General features: G+C 46.4%; 1 protein-coding gene across 2 annotated transcripts in view; it reads left to right on the top strand.

The window, feature by feature from the left end:
• Positions 1–19,312, top strand: part of ascc3 (activating signal cointegrator 1 complex subunit 3) — a 173,211-nt gene that overhangs the window by 31,937 nt on the left and 121,962 nt on the right. For both annotated transcript variants that reach the window (XM_082975440.1, XM_082975441.1), the window contains exon 9: positions 600–725. In XM_082975440.1, the coding sequence (XP_082831566.1) occupies positions 600–725 (126 nt within the window). The remainder of the gene's footprint in view (positions 1–599; positions 726–19,312) is intronic.

The following is a 19,312-nucleotide window of genomic DNA, read 5'->3' as shown; positions in this document are numbered from 1 at the left end:
ACACTTGACCCCTAGACCATCATGTTCTATCCAAATAAACAATGACTATAACAAGACTAGAAGACATTTTCAAATCCTGCCCACCTGTTTTAATGGGAAAAATGAACAGCTTGCATTACTTCCATTTCTCTTTGATAGCGACCGGGAGGAAAGTGATAGAGCGCGCGCACACACACACACACACACACACACTTCAGTACTTTGTTCAACCACCAACCTTCACCAGCACTCATCACATTACCCACAAACCACTGCTTTTATCCCATTTTTATGATCTATTTTTTAATTCTTGCTGCTTTTTCACTCACTATTTACATCAACTAACCTGGGGTGTGTTTCTTTAGTCCTCAGTTCAGTAGGAGCAGGTGGGCTGGAGGAAATGATGTTCACTGGAAAGTTGATATATTTTCTAATCTGAACATGACTTTTGGAATATTTTGAATGTGTTTGTTTTCAAGTTGAGGCACTGTTTTATTATGTGTATTGTAAAATGTTTAATATTATGTAGTTGAGTTTGTAATAAATAGATTAGGGTGGAAATGTGCTTTATGTAATGTGGCGCGTTGTTAATATTTGGGATGTGTTTGTGTTGTGTTCAGCTGATGTTACCAGAGGGGATAAAGAGAGAGAATAATAAGATGTATGAAGAGGTGACGATTCCTCCTAGTGATCCCATGTCCATCGGCTTTGAGGAGAAACCCATCTACATCTCTGAACTGGACGAGGTAAGACACCCAATGGTTACATGGGGATTTGAGAGGTGGGGGGCACACAGCATTGTCAAAAGCACACAGCATACTACACATCACAAAGGGACCTGCAATTTTGGGGGGAGAATGACTGAGAAGGTCAATTCTGGTTACTTTTTAAAAGGACTTTCTACTCATAAGTGAAAAATAAAATATAAGAAATGACCCCAATATAACAGATTAGTCCATGTTGTCATGCAGGTGGGCTATTTAGTTGGGCCGGGGCGATACCAGTATCGCGATACTCGTTCGTATCGTGGTAAGGAAACAAATGACAAAGAAGATTTCACTTCTTAAGGAAAACAGCCCTAATGTTGGAAACGGACGTTATGTTGTCATCCAGAGTCCCATTTGATTTATTTTCCATGATACAGATCACACTATTTTATATGCAGCAGGTTTTTAAAGGACCAAAGAGTTAGATCTGATTCCTGTTTTTCATTTTTGCCATGGAAAAGATATCGCGATACTGGTATCGTCCCAGTCCTACTATTTATCAGTAAGCATTACCACATGATGTAGCCCACCTGATGCAGCATAGCGGCTATAAATAAATAGTCTGAGGGTTGCCTATCTGCGTTTACCCTATTGCATCACAAACTCTAAAGTTTAAACATTCGGCTATCTTGCTGCTAGTTATAGCAACACATTGACAACTTGAATGTCCCCCCCAAAATGTTCCACTGACACTCAGCCAACCAAGGATCATGTACTGTGAATATAATGTAGGCCTACCCAGGGGCCCCCCATTGATTTTGTTAGTCACGCTCACGCATATCATATTAACATGGCATAAGTCATGACAAAATGTGTAGAATTGCAGGAAATGAGCTTTAAAACGAGCTTTTCTCCCTGCTTGTTTGTCTGTGGAGATTGCATGGCTGTGTGCTCAATTTTATAAACCTGTCAGAAACGGGTGTGGCTGAAATAGCCGAAGCCACTAATTTGAAGGGGTGTCCACATACTTTTGTATATAATGTATGTATTAGGGGTAAGGTGACTAGACATCAGGATATATGAATATCAGAGTAGCAGCAGCATATATGATGATTGTATGGGTGTGTGTAGAGTCATTATAAATGTATGTGTGTAAGCATATTATATGTGTGTAAGCAAATGTTGGTCGTGTGTGTTTGAGTGTCAGTGTGCTTAAGTGTGTAGGCCCCTGTGAGTGTGCATAGAGAGAGTGCAAAAATAAGAATAAATACAAAGGTCAAATCAGTCTGTGTAGCTATTTTTTTAGCTACAGTATTTAGCAGTATTATGGCGTGGGGATTGAAGCTGTTCAGGAGCCTGTTGGTGTCAGACTTGATGCACCAGGACCATTTGTCGTGCGGAAGCAGAGAGAACAGTGTATGGCTTGGGTGGTTGGAGTTGTTAACAATTTTCCGGGCCTTCCTTTCACACCGCCTGATATAGAGGTCATGGATGGCAGGGAGCTCGGTCCCAGTGATGGGCTGTCTGCACCACCCTCTGTAGCGCCATGCGAACGAGGGCGGTGCTATTGCCATACCAAGCAGTGATACAGCCAGTCAAGATGCTCTCAATGGTACAGCTGTAGAACCTTTTGAGCCTATATTCTTAGCCTACTATAAAATATATGCGTGTTGACTGTGATCAGGGGAGCCTAAATGTGTCTTGTCTGTTTAATGAACAAAATACCTATTGATTTCATGTGCATGCTGCAGTCGTACAGTGCATTCGGAAAGTATTCAGACCTTGACTTTTTCCACATTGTGTTACATTAGTCTTATTCTAAAATTGATTAAGTTACTTTTTTTCCTCATCAATCTACACACAATACCCCATAATGACAAAGCAAAAAACTTTTTCATAAAAAATAAAAAACACATACCTTATTTACATAAGTATTCCTTTGCTATGAGACTCAAAATTGAACTCAGGTGCATCCTGCTTCCATTGATCATCCTTGAGATGTTTCTACAACTTGATTGGAGTCCACCTGTGGTAAATTAAATTGATTGCACATGATTTGGAAAGGCACACACTTGTCTATATAAGGTCCCACAGTTGACAGTGCATGTCAGAGCAAAAACCAAGCCATGATGTCGAAGAAATTGTCCGTAGAGCTCTGACAGGATTGCGTAGAGGCACAAATCTGAGGAAGGGTACCAAAACATTTCTGCAGCATTGAAGGTCCCCAAGAACACAGTGGCCTCCATCATTATTAAATGGAAGAAGTTTGGAACCACCAAGACTCTTCCTAGAGCTGGCCGCCCAGCCAAACTGAGCAATCGGGGGAGAAGGGCCTTGTTCAGGGAGGTGACCAAGAACCTGATGGTCACTTTGACAGAGCTCGAGAGTTCCTCTGTGGAGATGGGAGAACCTTCCAGAAGGACAACCATCTCTGCAGCACTCCACCAATCAGGCCTTTATGGTAGAGTGGCCAGATGGAAGCCACTCCTCAGCCCGCTCGGATTTTGGCAAAGGGCACCTAAAGGACTCTGACCATAAGAAACAAGATTATCTGGTCTGATGAAACCAAGATTGAACTGTTTGGCCTGAATGCCAAGCGTCACATCTGGAGGAAACCTGGCACCATCCCTATGATGAAGCATGGTGGTGGCAGCATCATGCTGTCGGGATGTTTTTCAGCGACAATGACTGGGGGACTAGTCAGGCGATATTACTGCACTGTTGGATCTAGAAGCACAAGCATTTTGCTACACTCGCAGTAACATCTGCTAACCATGTGTATGTGACCAATAAAATTTGATTTGATTTGAGGATCACGGGAAAGATGAACGGAGCAAAGTTATAGAGAGATCCTTGATGAAAACCTGCTCCAGAGCACTCAGGACCTCAGTCTGGGGCGAAGGTACACCTAACAGGACAATGAACCTAAGCACACAGCCAAGACAATGCAGAAGTGGCTTTGGGACAAGTCCCTGAATGTCCTTGAGTGGCTCAGCCAGAGCCCGGACTTGAACTCGATCGAACATCTCTGGATAGACCTAAAAAGAACTGTGCAGCAACGCTCCCCATCCAAGCTGACAGAGCTTGAGAGGATCTGCAGAGCAGAAAGGGAGAAACTCCCCAAATACAGGTGTGCCAAGCTTGTAGCGTCCTACCCAAGAATACTCTAGGTTTTAATCGCTGCCAAAAGTGCTTCATCAAAGTACTGAGTAAAGGGTCTGAATACTTATGTACATTTATTTTTTCCATTTTTATACATTTGCAAAAAATTCTAAAACCTGTTTTTGCTTTGTCATTATGGGATATTATGTGTAGATTGAGGGGGAAAACTATTTATTCAATTTTAGAATAAGGCAGTAACGTAACAAAATGTGGAAAAAGCCAAAGGGTCTGAATACTTTCCAAATGCACTGTATAGGCTGCACAGACAAGTAACATAAACAAAACAAATATGCCATTCTATTCTTTTGAAAATATGTTATTAGTCTTATAATGTTTTAGGGCCTGCCTAAAACTTTAGTCATATTTCTTTGTGATGGTGTATTTTCAATTGATTTAATAAAATAGACGGCCACCCACATCGGCCCACGTCTACTTCCTCTCCTAACCTTGCCGGCATCTGCACGGGAGATATACAAGGCTTATCCCGGCCAAGAATATGGTACAAATGGGACTGAATGAATTGCGCTCTAAAAAACATCCCCTGATTAAAAAAAAATTAAAATGTACAGGCAAAATACCGTAAAGTCTGTCTGTAAAAGGTATCCGTGTGACTGTATGAGTGCCAGCCAGGGCGTGCTCAGTTTCACTCCCTGGTGTCCATATTCAAGCGACTGGGAGCGTTCTGGAGCCATAATTGGCAGTGAGGGATGTTGAGTCTTAATAGAAGTGCTGTAGTTCTCAGCCAGCTGTCTGGAGCCACAATGGCTTCTCCTCCCTGACTGACAGGCTGAGTGACAGGCTTACAAATCTGCCCTCAGCCAATAGCAGGGCAGTGGACCGGACTGACAGACAGGTGAGCTAATCCCCACCCAGCCATTTGGGAGATGGGAGAGCAGAGGTGGTCAGTTGGCTTCAGTTCAATCACAGCACTGTCTTTTCTTCTGGTTCTTCATCTAGACTTCTGGAGTCATTCTGTATGGGATCATGGTGGGATGTTTAGAAACAGTTATGGCATTTATTCTCTGTCAAGTGTGTTGTGAAATGCACTACATTCAATCTTGAATAGATTTTGGGTAGAATCCTAAATGTGGAATGAACTCCCCTGGATGTGCCCAAAACATGGCATCATATCTGAAGATGACTGGATATGTTTAAACCTTGGAACATATTTTGTCATATTTGTAGAGGACTCCTGTAGCTGTTCACCTCACTTAACCTGTCTGTCACTCAAGATGACAGGCATAGTGTGTGTGTGTGTGTGTGATCGCAGGCTGAGACAAATTGATTAAGAGAAGGATTGGTCATGCATGTGTGGTTGCTGTTGTTATTTTTGCAGACGCCGGCTCAGGTGTTTGTCTCCCTGCCTGTCACTCATTATCTTCATTAGGCTTTCTTAAATGCTAAATGTGGAAATGTCCAGATTTTTGTGGTGTTTTTTTCCCCATGTAAACATGTCACTGTCTCACTCTATTCCCATCAATCCCTAGCTTCCTCTGGTGGGCTAAGTGGAGTTTCGGCTATTTAGTTTTTACACTCATTCTGCTATTCCAGAGAGGGTACTTCATGAAGTGGGCTGAGATTGGGTATGAGAGTATCACTTTCAAAAAGCTCTCTCCCACAGTAGGGCTGGGACGATACCAGTATCGCGGCAAGGAAACAAAACATAAGTGGATTTAACTTCTTTAGGAAAACAACCATCATGCTGTTGTCATCCAGAGTCACATTGATTGATTTTCAAGCTATAGCTCACACTATTTTACACACAGCAGGTTTTTAAACAACCAAAGAATTTGGTCTTCTTCGTGTTTTCATTTTCGCCATTGAAAGAATATTGACTGGTATCATCCCGGCCCTATCCCATACCTCAGGTCCGGTCTCCTTCCTTAACCCCCATCTCCAACCCTGGATTCACCCCTAGCCCCGGGTTCTGCTCCCTTGGCTATTACCCGCCCAGTACCTGATACATTTGCTCTTCGGGTTGGTTCTCTGCTATTCCCACTGTATCTTCAAGCCTCTGGCTTTGAAGAGCCACCTGGCACATCAAACAGTAAGTGCTCTAAGGGACCAGGTATTTGAGAGGAAGGTTTGCCCAAGTGCCCGAATAGAGGGGCAAAACATGCATGCACGTCCCAATCAAGGCAGGCACAGTCTTTTGCTCAAAGTGTATTTGATAGTATTCAGTAGTGTTTGAAAGAAAACAAATACTATTGGAACCCAGGTCTGATGTGGGCCCTCACATGCAACAGCATCCCCCTCTGCACGAGAGAGAGTGGTGGAAGAACCCTTGGTTCATCATGAAGGAAGTGATCAATGTCAGAGGCTCTCCTCTGCTTTAAGTGGGATGAGTTGGGATGGACAGACAGGATTTATGTCCCCTCTCTCTCGTTAATTTCCTGTTTCTTTTTCTCACAGGAAACAATTAATTACACTACACCAGGGCATAAGTTTGTGGTTGTGTCTTACAGAGGGAGTTAATCAACCGTTTTGTTCATTCTGTAGCCCTGGCCGTTCCACAAATTCATTTAGAAGTTCCACCTTTAAAAAAAACAGACATCATCGTCTTGTCTTCTCGCTTTCTGAAAGCCTGATCTTTCTTTCTTGTCTTTTTTTTGGTTCTGGGCTTCTCCCTGTCTGTCCACTCGCTCCAGCAGGCTAGATTCCCTGCTTCCTGTTCTGTTTGAAACCCCCGTGTGAAGGATCCAGATTGATATGGAGCCTGTTCAGCTGAGCGACGTGAATTAGCCCCTAGCGCAGGAGCTGCTCTATTCATTAACTTAAGCCGGGCTACTCTGAAACAAAATGCCTCTCTCTTATTAAGCACCAAGCACACACCGCCGAGGCTAATACATCTTTACGTGCTATTAGGAGCAGGCCGAACCGAAAGCCTGTGAGCTTTTTTCCCCTTCCCTTTCTTTCCCCAACATCACGCAGAGTAGCGTAGATTGCCATTTATTGAAAGCTGCAATGGGCAACAGGGCTCTGCCCTGCCTGGCAAGCCTTTACTAGCACTGAAACATTAAAAGTGGGGAATTTATTAGGGGGCCTTTTTAACGAATGAATCCTGATAGGCTTTTATCTAATTTCTGTGTAGAAATATATATGAGAGAGATTCCTCCTCGTGCTGACAGAAAAACAACACAACAACCCCTCCATACTCGATCTGGAAACATGACTACCTCCTCAACATGACTACCTACTCAACGTGACTACCTACTCAACGTGACTACCTCCTCAACGTGACTACCTCCTCAACGTGACTACCTCCTCAACGTGACTACCTCCTCAACGTGACTACCTCCTCAACGTGACTACCTCCTCAACGTGACTACCTCCTCAACGTGACTACCTCAACGTGACTACCTCCTCAACGTGACTACCTCCTCAACGTGACTACCTCCTCAACGTGACTACCTACTCAACGTGACTACCTCCTCAACGTGACTACCTCCTCAACGTGACTACCTCCTCAACGTGACTACCTCCTCAACGTGACTACCTCCTCAACGTGACTACCTCCTCAACGTGACTACCTCCTCAACGTGACTACCTCCTCAACGTGACTACCTCCTCAACGTGACTACCTCCTCATCCAGTACATACAGTGTAGGCTCTCACTCCGGCACTTAGATGTACTGATATATCCATGGAGGCATGAGAAGACCAAGAGTAGGGAGGGTATATTACTGTAAACTTTCAAACTTAACAAAATTCTGGTAGTTTACTGGTAATCTTTCAATGATTTTATGTAATCTATCACAAGACATCTAGTGGCATTGTTAGATGCTTTTTAAATACATTTTCTCTTGAACCATATGGTCTAGCTACTAGAAACTTATGGACAATATGGACACAGATTTAACAAATGTATACTAAATATCAATCATTGTTTCAAAAGTTATTCAAGTATAAATGACCAAAGTTACGTTAGATTGCCATAGTTTTTCTGTTATTTACCAAAATTACTGAACATTCTGGTAACGTTGTTAAATTACCGGTAGCTTGCAACACTAACAGACACATCCTGTCCCCCTAGGAACTGCTAATCAGGACCACACTCCTCCTTAAGGATTTTAAGAAGTCTTGACTTACATTAAGAGATATGGTTATTCCCAAAGGGGAGCACTGAATTGAGCCATAGGATTTAGGAGCGTGTGTGCATGCGCTGATGGTCTTTACTATCCCTAGTGGGTTTTTTAAAGGGCAGGAACATAGTTTCCTGCCAAACCCTGGTTGTATATTCTCCTACATCTTCTTCACCTAAGTGAATATTGAATACTTACACGGAACCCAAACCGGCTGCGCGCGTGCGCAATCGTGCATAAATGAATTTTGTCCCCCCACACCAAACGCGGTCACGACACCCAGGTTAAAATATCAAAACAAACTCTGAACCAGTTCTATTAATTTGGGGACAGGTCGAAAAGCATTAAACATTTATGGCAATTTAGCTAGTCCTATTTAGTCCTATTTAGTTAGCTTGCTGTTGGTAGCTAATTTGTCCTGGGATATAAACATTGAGTTGTTATTTTACCTGAAATGCACAAGGTTCTCTACTCTGCCAATTAATCCACACATAAAACGACCAACCAAATCGTTTCTAGTCATCTCTCTTCCTTTCAGGCTTTTTCTTCTCCTGACTTTATATTGCGATTGGCAACTTTCATAAATTAGGTGCATTACCGCCACTGACCTCGTTCGTCTTTCAGTCATCAACATGGGTATAACCAATGAGGAGATGGCACGTGGGTACTTGCTTCTATAAACCAATGAGGAGATGGCACGTGGGTACCTGCTTCTATAAACCAATGGGGAGAGGCAGGACTTGCAGCGCGATCTGCGTCACAAATAGAACTGACTTCTATATTAGCCCTTGGCAATGCAGACGCTCGTTGGCGCGCGCAATAATTGAATAATATACATTTCTAAATGTATTTTGCAATGCTCACGTACGCGACGCGAGCGGTGTAGTCAGCCTGTTATCCTGTCTTCTTCATAGACGTTGACATGATTGTGTACTGGTGGACAGGGTTATCCGTCTACTCTGTTGTCATAGAGAGGGAGGGGCAGAGAGACTTGTGGTGCGTGTGCTGGGGTGTGATGGTTGGAATCATGTGTGTGGACTCACTCTCTTCTGGCCTCGTGTCCTGACTAGGTGTCTCTCCTCACAGAATGCAGATTTTGGACCTTCATGTGTCCAAACCTCCAAGAGGAGTGTAGGCTAGTTGGAGGGGTGGAGTAAGCCCGGTAGAGTTCTAGGATTTAGCACGAAGACTCTTGTAAATGAAGTGAGATGGGTTTCCACCCTCCTCCTGTCTTATCTCATAATTCAATGTTCAACCCTCCCCCATTAGTGTCCCCCCACTCGTTGGTGTCTCTGCCTCACCCTTCAGAGTGAGGGACGTGGGTCCTGTGTTCTGGACTGTGGCAGGAGGAGTCCGTGTGTGTGTGAGTCCGTGTGTGTGTGAGTCCGTGTGTGTGTGAGTCCGTGTGTGTGTGAGTCCGTGTGTGTGTGAGTCCGTGTGTGTGTGAGTCCGTGTGTGTGTGAGTCCGTGTGTGTGTGAGTCCGTGTGTGTGTGTGAGTCCGTGTGTGTGTGTGTGTGTGAGTCCGTGTGTGTGTGAGTCCGTGTGTGTGTGTGTGTGTGTGTGTGTGTGTGTGTGTGTGTGTGAGTCCGTGTGTGAGTGTGTGTGTGTGTGTGTGTGTGAGTCCGTGTGTGTGAGTCCGTGTGTGTGAGTCCGTGTGTGTGAGTCCGTGTGTGTGTGTGTGTGTGTGTGTGTGTGTGAGTCCGTGCGTGTGTGAGTCCGTGCGTGTGTGAGTCCGTGTGTGTGAGTCCGTGTGTGTGTGAGTCGGTGTGAGTCAGTGTGTGAGTCAGTGTGTGAGTCCGTGTGTGTGAGTCCGTGTGTGTGAGTCCGTGTGTGTGAGTGTGTGAGTCCGTGTGTGTGTGAGTCCGTGTGTGTGTGAGTCCGTGTGTGTGTGAGTCCGTGTGTGTGTGAGTCCGTGTGTGTGTGAGTCCGTGTGTGTGTGAGTCCGTGTGTGTGTGAGTCCGTGTGTGTGTGAGTCCGTGTGTGTGTGAGTCCGTGTGAGTCCGTGTGAGTCCGTGTGTGTGTGAGTCCGTGTGAGTCCGTGTGAGTCCGTGTGTGTGTGAGTCCGTGTGTGTGTGAGTCCGTGTGTGTGTGAGTCCGTGTGTGTGTGAGTCCGTGTGTGTGTGAGTCCGTGTGTGTGTGAGTCCGTGTGTGTGTGAGTCCGTGTGTGTGTGTGTGAGTCCGTGTGTGTGTGTGTGAGTCCGTGTGTGTGTGTGTGAGTCTGTGTGTGTGTGTGAGTCTGTGTGTGTGAGTCAGTGTGTGTGTGTGAGTCAGTGTGTGTGTGAGTCAGTGTGTGTGTGAGTCAGTGTGTGTGTGAGTCCGTGTGTGTGAGTGTGACTCCGTGTGTGTGAGTGTGTGAGTCCGTGTGTGTGAGTCCGAGTGTGTGAGTCCGAGTGTGTGAGTCCGAGTGTGAGAGTGTGAGTCCGAGTGTGTGAGTCCGAGTGTGAGTCCGAGTGTGAGAGTGTGAGTCCGAGTGTGAGAGTGTGAGTCCGTGTGTGTGAGTGTGAGTCCGTGTGTGTGAGTGTGAGTCCGTGTGAGTCCGTGTGTGTGAGTGTGAGTCCGAGTGTGAGTCCGAGTGTGAGTCCGAGTGTGAGTCCGAGTGTGAGTCCGAGTGTGAGTCCGAGTGTGAGTCCGAGTGTGAGTCCGAGTGTGAGTCCGAGTCAGTGTGTGTGTGTGTGAGTCAGTGTGTGTGTGTGAGTCAGTGTGTGTGTGTGAGTCCGTGCGTGTGTGTGTGTGTGTGAGTCCGTGTGAGTCCGTGTGTGTGTGTGAGTCCGTGTGTGTGAGTCCGTGTGTGTGTGTGTGTGAGTCCGTGTGTGTGTGTGAGTCCGTGTGTGTGTGTGAGTCCGTGTGTGTGTGTGAGTCCGTGTGTGTGTGTGAGTCCGTGTGTGTGTGTGTGAGTCCGTGTGTGTGTGTGAGTCCGTGTGTGTGTGTGTGTGAGTCCGTGTGTGTGAGTGTGACTCCGTGTGTGTGAGTGTGTGAGTCCGTGTGTGTGAGTCCGAGTGTGTGAGTCCGAGTGTGTGAGTCCGAGTGTGAGAGTGTGAGTCCGAGTGTGTGAGTCCGAGTGTGAGTCCGAGTGTGAGAGTGTGAGTCCGTGTGTGTGAGTGTGAGTCCGTGTGTGTGAGTGTGAGTCCGTGTGAGTCCGTGTGTGTGAGTGTGAGTCCGAGTGTGAGTCCGAGTGTGAGTCCGAGTGTGAGTCCGAGTGTGAGTCCGAGTGTGAGTCCGAGTGTGAGTCCGAGTGTGAGTCCGAGTCAGTGTGTGTGTGTGAGTCAGTGTGTGTGTGTGAGTCAGTGTGTGTGTGTGAGTCAGTGTGTGTGTGTGAGTCCGTGTGTGTGTGTGAGTCTGTGTGTGTGTGTGTGTCTGTGTGTGTGTGTGTCCGTGTGTGTGTGAGTCCGTGTGTGTGTGTGAGTCCGTGTGTGTGTGTGAGTCAGTGCGTGTGTGAGAGTCCGTGCGTGTGTGTGTGTGTGTGAGTCCGTGTGAGTCCGTGTGTGTGTGTGAGTCCGTGTGTGTGAGTCCGTGTGTGAGTCAGTGTGTGTGCGTCCGTGTGTGTGTGTGTGCGTCCGTGTGTGTGAGTGTGAGTCCGTGTGTGTGACTGTGAGTCCGTGTGTGTGACTGTGAGTCCGTGTGAGTGTGAGTCCGAGTGTGAGTCCGAGTGTGAGTCCGAGTGTGAGTCCGAGTGTGAGGTCCGTGTGTGTGAGTCCGTGTGTGGTGTGTGTGAGTCCGTGTGTGTGTGTGTGAGTCCGTGTGAGTCCGTGTGTGTGTGAGTCCGTGTGTGTGTGTGAGTCCGTGTGTGAGTCCGTGTGTGTGTGAGTCCGTGTGTGTGTGTGAGTCCGTGTGAGTGTGTGTGTGAGTCCGTGTGAGTCCGTGTGTGTGTGTGTGAGTCCGTGTGAGTCCGTGTGTGTGTGTGAGTCCGTGTGAGTGTGTGTGTGTGTGTGTGTGAGTCCGTGGTGAGTGTGTGTGAGTCCGTGTGTGTGTGTGTGAGTCCGTGTGGTGGAGTCCGTGTGGTCGAGTCGTGAGTCGAGTGGTGAGTCTGTGAGTGTGTGAGTCCGTGTGTGTGAGTCCGTGTGTGTGAGTCCGTGTGTGTGTGTGAGTCCGTGTGTGAGTGTGAGTCCGTGTGTGTGTGTGTGTGTGTGAGTCCGTGTGTGTGTGTGTGTGTGTGTGTGTGTGTGTGTGTGTGTGTGTGTGTGTGTGTGTGTGTGTGTGTGTGTGTGTGTGTGTGTGTGTGAGTCCGTGTGTGTGTGAGTCCGTGTGTGTGTGAGTCCGTGTGTGTGTGAGTCCGTGTGAGTCTGTGTGTGTGTGAGTCCGTGTGTGTGTGAGTCCGTGTGTGTGTGTGTGTCCGTGTGTGTGTGAGTCCGTGTGTGTGTGTGTGTCCGTGTGTGTGTGAGTCCGTGTGTGTGTGAGTCCGTGTGTGTGTGAGTCCGTGTGTGTGTGAGTCCGTGTGTGTGTGTGAGTCCGTGTGTGTGAGTCCGTGTGTGTGTGTGTGTGTGTGTGTGAGTCCGTGTGTGTGTGAGTGTGTGAGTCCGTGTGTGTGTGTGTGAGTCCGTGTGTGTGTGAGTCCGTGTGTGAGTCCGTGTGTGTGAGTCCGTGTGTGAGTCCGTGTGTGTGTGTGAGTCCGTGTGTGTGAGTCCGTGTGTGAGTCCGTGTGTGTGTGTGAGTCCGTGTGTGAGTGTGTGTGTGAGTCCGTGTGTGTGTGTGTGAGTCCGTGTGTGTGTGTGTGTCCGTGTGTGAGAGTCCGTGTGAGTGTGGGTTTGTGTGTGTGAGTCCGTGTGTGAGAGTCCGTGTGTGTGTGTGTGTGAGTGTGTGTGTGCGTGTGTGAGTCCGTGTGTCCGTGTGTGGGAGTCCGTGAGTCCGTGTGTGAGGTGGCCGTGTGTGTGGAGTGTGAGTCCGTGTGTGTGTGTGTGAGTCCGTGTGTGTGAGTCCGTGTGTGTGAGTCCGTGTGTGTGAGTCCGTGTGTGTGAGTGTGAGTCCGTGTGTGTGAGTCCCTGTGTGTGAGTGTGAGTCCGTGAGTGTGGGTCCGTGTGTGTGAGTGTGAGTCCGTGTGTGTGAGTCCGTGTGTGTGTGAGTCCGTGTGTGTGTGAGTCCGTTTGTGTGCGTGTGTGAGTGAGTCGGTGCATGTGGGGGTGTGTTGGTGCGTGTGAGTGTGTCCGTCCGTGCGTGTGCGAGTGAGTGTCCCTGTGTGAGTGACTCTCCGCGTCCCCGACTGAGTGAGAGTCGGTGCGTGTGCGTGAGCCCGTGCATGCAGGTGCAAGTGAGTCTGTCCGTCCGTGGGTTTGCGAGTGAGTTGTCCCCGTGCGAGTGAGTTGTCCCCGTGCGAGTGAGTTGTCCCCGTGCGAGTGAGTTGTCCCCGAGTGAGTGAGTGAGTGAGTGAGTGAGTCCGTTCTACTGGCGTGCTATGGGGAAATTAATGGGCCTCCTGTTTGATGCATCTAACTCTGTCAAACTCCACAGTATAGCGCGTGTGTGTGTGTGTGTGTGTGCGTGTGTGTTTGGCCAGGTCATTCAGTGCTCTGTGTGTAGGCTTGGAGCAGGCTGATAAGCTGTTTACTAAAACTAGCAATTAAAATTTGATCAAGCTGTCAATTCAAATGGAATGAAATGGAACTGAAAAGTAATTAAAAGCATAGCTTGCAAACAACAACTTTCTTTTTAGCTCCCCATTACCAATGCACATCATTTAATTAGTTTAGCAGTTCTCACCCTGACTCATACAGTCAATAAATGCTTACACGTATACAGTAGCCACACGCATACACCTTTGCACAGGTGATAGTCCTCGTTAAAATGTTTAGGTGAGCAGGTACAGTGCATTTGGAAAGTATTCACACCCCTTTTTCCACATTTTGTTACATTACAGCCTTAGTCTAAAATGTATTAAATGTACTTTTTTTCCTCATCAATCTATGCACACTACCCCATAATGACAAAGCAAAAACAGGTTTTTAGATTTTTTTGCAAATGTATAAAAAAATTAAATCATTACCTTATTTAAATAAAGTATTCAGACTCTTTGCTATTGAGTTCGGGTACATCCTGTTTCTATTGACCATCCTTGATGTTTCTACAACTTGATTGGAGTCCACCTTTTGGTAAATTCAATTGATTGGACATGATTTGGAAAGGCACACACCTGTCTAAATAAGGTCCCACAGTTGACAGTGCATGTCAGAGAAAAAACCAAGCCATGAGGTCGAAGAAATTGTCCGTAGAGCTCCGAGACAGAATTGTGTCGAGGCACAGATCTGGGGAATGGTACCAAAAAGATTCTACAGCATTGAATTTCTTCAAGAACACAGTGTCCTCCATCATTCTTAAATGGAAGAAGTTTGGAACCACCAAGACTCGTCCTAGATCTGGCCGCCCGGCCAAACTGAGCCTTCGGGGGAGAAGGCGGCAGGTAGCCTTGTGGTTAGAGCGTTGGACTAGTAACCGAAAGGTTGCAAGATCGAATCCCCCAAGCTGACAAGGTAAAAATCTTTTGTTCTGCCCCTGAACAAGGCAGTTAACCCACTGTTCCTAGGCCGTCATTGAAAATAAGAATCTGTTCTTAACTGACTTGCCTGGTTAAATAAAGGTGAAATAAATTAAAGGGCCTTAGTCAGGGAGGTGACCATGTCTACAGCACTCCACCAATCAGGTCTTTATGGTGGCGTGGCCAGACGGAAGCCATTCCATTCTCTACCAATCAGGCCTTTATGGTGGCGTGGCCAGACGGAAGCCATTCCATTCTCTACCAATCAGGCCTTTATGGTGGCGTGGCCAGACGGAAGCCATTCCATTCTCTACCAATCAGGCCTTTATGGTGGCGTGGCCAGACGGAAGCCATTCCATTCTCTACCAATCAGGCCTTTATGGTGGCGTGGCCAGACGGAAGCCATTCCATTCTCTACCAATCAGGCCTTTATGGTGGCGTGGCCAGACGGAAGCCATTCCATTCTCTACCAATCAGGCCTTTATGGTGGCGTGGCCAGACGGAAGCCATTCCATTCTCCACCAATCAGGCCTTTATGGTGGCGTGGCCAGACGGAAGCCATTCCATTCTCCACCAATCAGGCCTTTATGGTGGCGTGGCCAGACGGAAGCCATTCCATTCTCTACCAATCAGGCCTTTATGGTGGCGTGGCCAGACGGAAGCCATTCCATTCTCCACCAATCAGGCCTTTATGGTGGCGTGGCCAGACGGAAGCCATTCCATTCTCCACCAATCAGGTCTTTATGGTGGCGTGGCCAGACGGAAGCCATTCCATTCTCTACCAATCAGGCCTTTATGGTGGCGTGGCCAGACGGAAGCCATTCCATTCTCCACCAATCAGGCCTTTATGGTGGCGTGGCCAGACGGAAGCCATTCCATTCTCCACCAATCAGGCCTTTATGGTGGCGTGGCCAGACGGAAGCCATTCCATTCTCCACCAATCAGGCCTTTATGGTGGCGTGGCCAGACGGAAGCCATTCCATTCTCCACCAATCAGGCCTTTATGGTGGCGTGGCCAGACGGAAGCCATTCCATTCTCTACCAATCAGGCCTTTATGGTGGCGTGGCCAGACGGAAGCCATTCCATTCTCTACCAATCAGGCCTTTATGGTGGCGTGGCCAGACGGAAGCCATTCCTCAGTAAAAGGCACATGACACCCCGCTTTGAGTTTGCCAAAAGGCAGTTAAAGACTAGTCAGGATCGAGGGAAAAATTAACGGAGCAAAGTACAGAGCTCCTTGATGAAAACCTTCTCCAGAGCACTCAAGACCTCAGACTGGGGGTGAAGGTTCACCTTCCAACAGGACTACAACCCTAAGCACAATGTCCTTGAGTGGCCCAGCCAGAGCCCAATCGAACATCTCTGAAGAGACCTGTAAATAGCTAGGCAGCGACGCTCTCCATCCAACCTGACAGAGCTTAAGAGGATCTGCAGAAAAGAATGGGAGAAACTCCCCAAATACAGGTGTGCCAAGCTTATAGGGTCATACCCAAGAAGACTCGAGGCTGTAATTTCTGCCAAAGGTGCTTCAACCTGTTTTTGCTTTCTCTTCATGGGGCATTGTGTGTAGATTAATGAGGGGGGGGGGGGAAACGATTTAATCCATTTTAGAATAGGTCTGTGAAGTAACAAAATGTGGAAAAAGTCAAGATGTCTGAATACTTTCCAAATGCACTGTGTTAAAACTAGGACAGGGAGGCAATTGGACAGAGACTGCTTGGTAGGTGTTTTAGATTTAGCTGTAGAATCATTACTGGGATCTTTGAGTGTCTAATTAGTGAGTTTAGAGTGGCTGGTGGATTGGTTCTGTATTGCCAGTTTATTCCCAATCAGCCTGGTTGGCACATTTGGGTGTAGGCTGTGCTAGCACTCTAATAATGAGCCTGCTGGCTTCCATTGCACTCACTACACAGTACAGACTGGGAAATATACACACACACACACACACACACACACACACACACACACACACACGAGACTACACTGTATGAACCGAGAGTGGGACACACACACACACACACACACACACACACACAGTACTGAATGGGATTGGGATACACACACAACACCGATGTTCTGGGCCTGGATGGTTTTGATACTCCCAAAAAATCTGTGGTGAGCGGTCACGTTCCATCCAGCTTGCTCACTTTAAAAGTGTTCACGGTATGGTCCTCTATTAGACTTCTGGAACTAACAATGTTTTAGTCAGGGGGTTAGGCACATGGTGTATCAGAATGTAAAGTGATGTTTTTGGTTGGAATTAGTCAGTTGTACATGATGACGATAATGATGATGATGATGAATAGGTGGCGACGAAGCTGGAATGAGGCAGTCGTATCTAGGACACTTTTGAGATGGTTCCTTCAAATGGAATTTTGGTTATAAAAAAAATCCTAAACTTATGTCTGGTCAAACACGTTTTAAAGTGAACAGAGGTTCGGGAGAGAAGGGCTTTCACAAATGTTATGCTTCAGCTCCCAGCCCCCTCTGGACCTCTCCCATTTCTCCACTCACATCAGCACCACCTGGTTGACATCCTGGGGAGAACCCTTTGATATCTGCATGGGTCTGTCTATGTGGGGGAGTAGGGCTGCGACATTCCAGTAACTTTCCCCAAATTCCCAGGTTTTCCAGAAATCCCAGTTGGAGGATTCCATGAATATTCCAACCACGGTTTTTGGAAACCTGGGGATTTTGGGAAAGTTACTAGGATTTTTCAACCCCAGGGGTGAGAAAAACAGGAATCTGAGATTGCCTGGGGGATGAAATGTGTTAAGACTATTGTTGTTGTAATTGAGTTGGAATCTTGCCTGGTGATGTCAAATTATTTTTGTTACTCAAAGTTTGGCCTTTAACTCATAGAAACAATATGATAATCCCAGTGTGCACACTGATGGACTGATCGCAGGCCTGTTCATAAACTCAGTCACAGGAAATAACTCCAAACTGTGGCCAGTTGATAAAACAACCATGTAGAATTTTCTCTTAAAGGTGAATTGTGATGTCTACTGTTGGTTGTTTCTCTTAACTGTAGGCCGTCATTGTAAATAAGAATGTGTTCTTAACTGACTTGCCTAGTTAAATAAAGGTTAAATAAAAACATTTCAACTGTTAGCTATATTTGTGGTGTTTCACTTATTGCTGAAGATGAATAACCATGCTGGTGTTTGTTGCTTGATTTTTAATGAAATGAATGTTATGTTAACAGCTGCATATGATAGTATCTCAAGTAGCCTACAGTAACGTTACCTCTTCAGTGAGTTACTGCTGCTTGGACCCCGGAGACGACTCCTGGCAGGGACAGCTGCATCTCCTATTGGAAGATTTACAGTGCATACATCTGATTAACAATGAAGCCAGCCAGAGACGCTTTAAGAAATGAAGAAAAAAATACATAAACAAAGCACTGAAGATTTTCAAAAAGATTATTAAAGGATGGCAACTTCATATTTACAACATGTATGCATTAGCTCAAGGTGAATATTGGGGCAGGCATACATTTGCATGAATTAGCATGTTTAAGGAGTTCGGGACGCTGGCTCCTCGTTATCTACAGACAAAGTCGATAAATCAAAACAAAAGGGGGTCTAGCCGCTTAAAGTGAACGTGTTTGCCACAGCGACACAGTGTGTGTGTTTGAGTCCTGGCAATTGTGTGTGCTTGCTTGCATGTGTGCTTGTGCGTGTGTGTGCAGGAGCCTTGCGGAAGAGGGTGAAACTGTGCCGCTCCTAATTCAGAAATGCATATTTATAAATTGGTTGGTGCTCTCAGGACCTGGCCTTGGGGGAAATAATTGGTTAGACAGGAGGATGCTCGACTCGCCAGGGAGAGAGGATGAGAGGAAGTCAGCCCTACAGTCATTTAGACTAGAGAGAAAGAATGAGTACAAAACAACATACTGCACTAATATCCATTCCTTTACTCGCTTAGTTCAAAGATATGTCAAGATGGTGTGTATAGTATTGTCTTTCTCTCTTTTGCCCTCTTTCTTTTTTTTTCTCTCTCTGCCTCTCTTTGTATTCCTCTCTCTCTCGCTCTCTCTCTCTCTCTCTCTCTCTCTCTCTCTCTCTCTCTCTCTCTCTTTGTATTCCTCTCTCTCTCTCTCTCTCTCTCTCTCTCTCTCTCTCTGTCTCTCTTTGTATTCCTCTCTCTCTCTCTCTCTCTCTCTCTCTCTCTCTCTCTCTGCCTCTCTTTGTATTCCTCTCTCTCTCTCTCTCTCTCGCCTCTCTTTGTATTCCTCTCTCTCTCTCTCTCTCTCTCTCTCTCTCTCTCTCGCCTCTCTTTGTATTCCTCTCTCTCTCTCTCTCTCTCTCTCTCTCTCTCTCTCTCTCTCTCTCTCTCTCTCTCGAATGAATGAACAAAAATATAAATGCAACATGCAACAATTGAATAATTTTACTGACTAATAGTTAGTTGAAGGAAATCAGTCAATTTAAATAAATAAATTGGGCCCTAATCAATGGATTTCACATGACTGGGAAAGTGCGTAGCGATGGGTGGGCCTGGGAGGGCAAACTGGGGAGCCAGGCCCAGCCAATCAGAAATAATGTTTCCCGACAAAAGGGCCTTATTACAAACAGAAATACTCCTGAGCACCCCCCCCCCCCATCTTCAGACGATCCCACCTGTTAGGTGGATGGATTATCTTGGCAGAGGATTAGTGCCCACAAACAGGGATGTAAACGAATTTGTGATCGGAAGCTTTTTGTGCATATGGAACATTTCTGGGATCATTTATTTCAGCTCATTAAAAATGTGACCGACACCTTACATGTTGCGTTTAGATTTTGGTTCTGTGTGTGTGTATATGTGTGTATATATATATATCTCTTCTACTCCATGCCATGTTAAAACCACAATCGTCCTTCAGCCTTCCACCAGCTTAAGTGGACTCTAATAAAGTTGCTCTTTGATGCA

This window comes from Salmo salar, chromosome 05 (assembly GCF_965601325.2).
Source record: "Salmo salar chromosome 05, fSalSal1, whole genome shotgun sequence".
Taxonomy (NCBI): Eukaryota; Metazoa; Chordata; class Actinopteri; order Salmoniformes; family Salmonidae; genus Salmo; species Salmo salar.
This window is presented reverse-complemented; position numbering and strand designations above follow the sequence as displayed.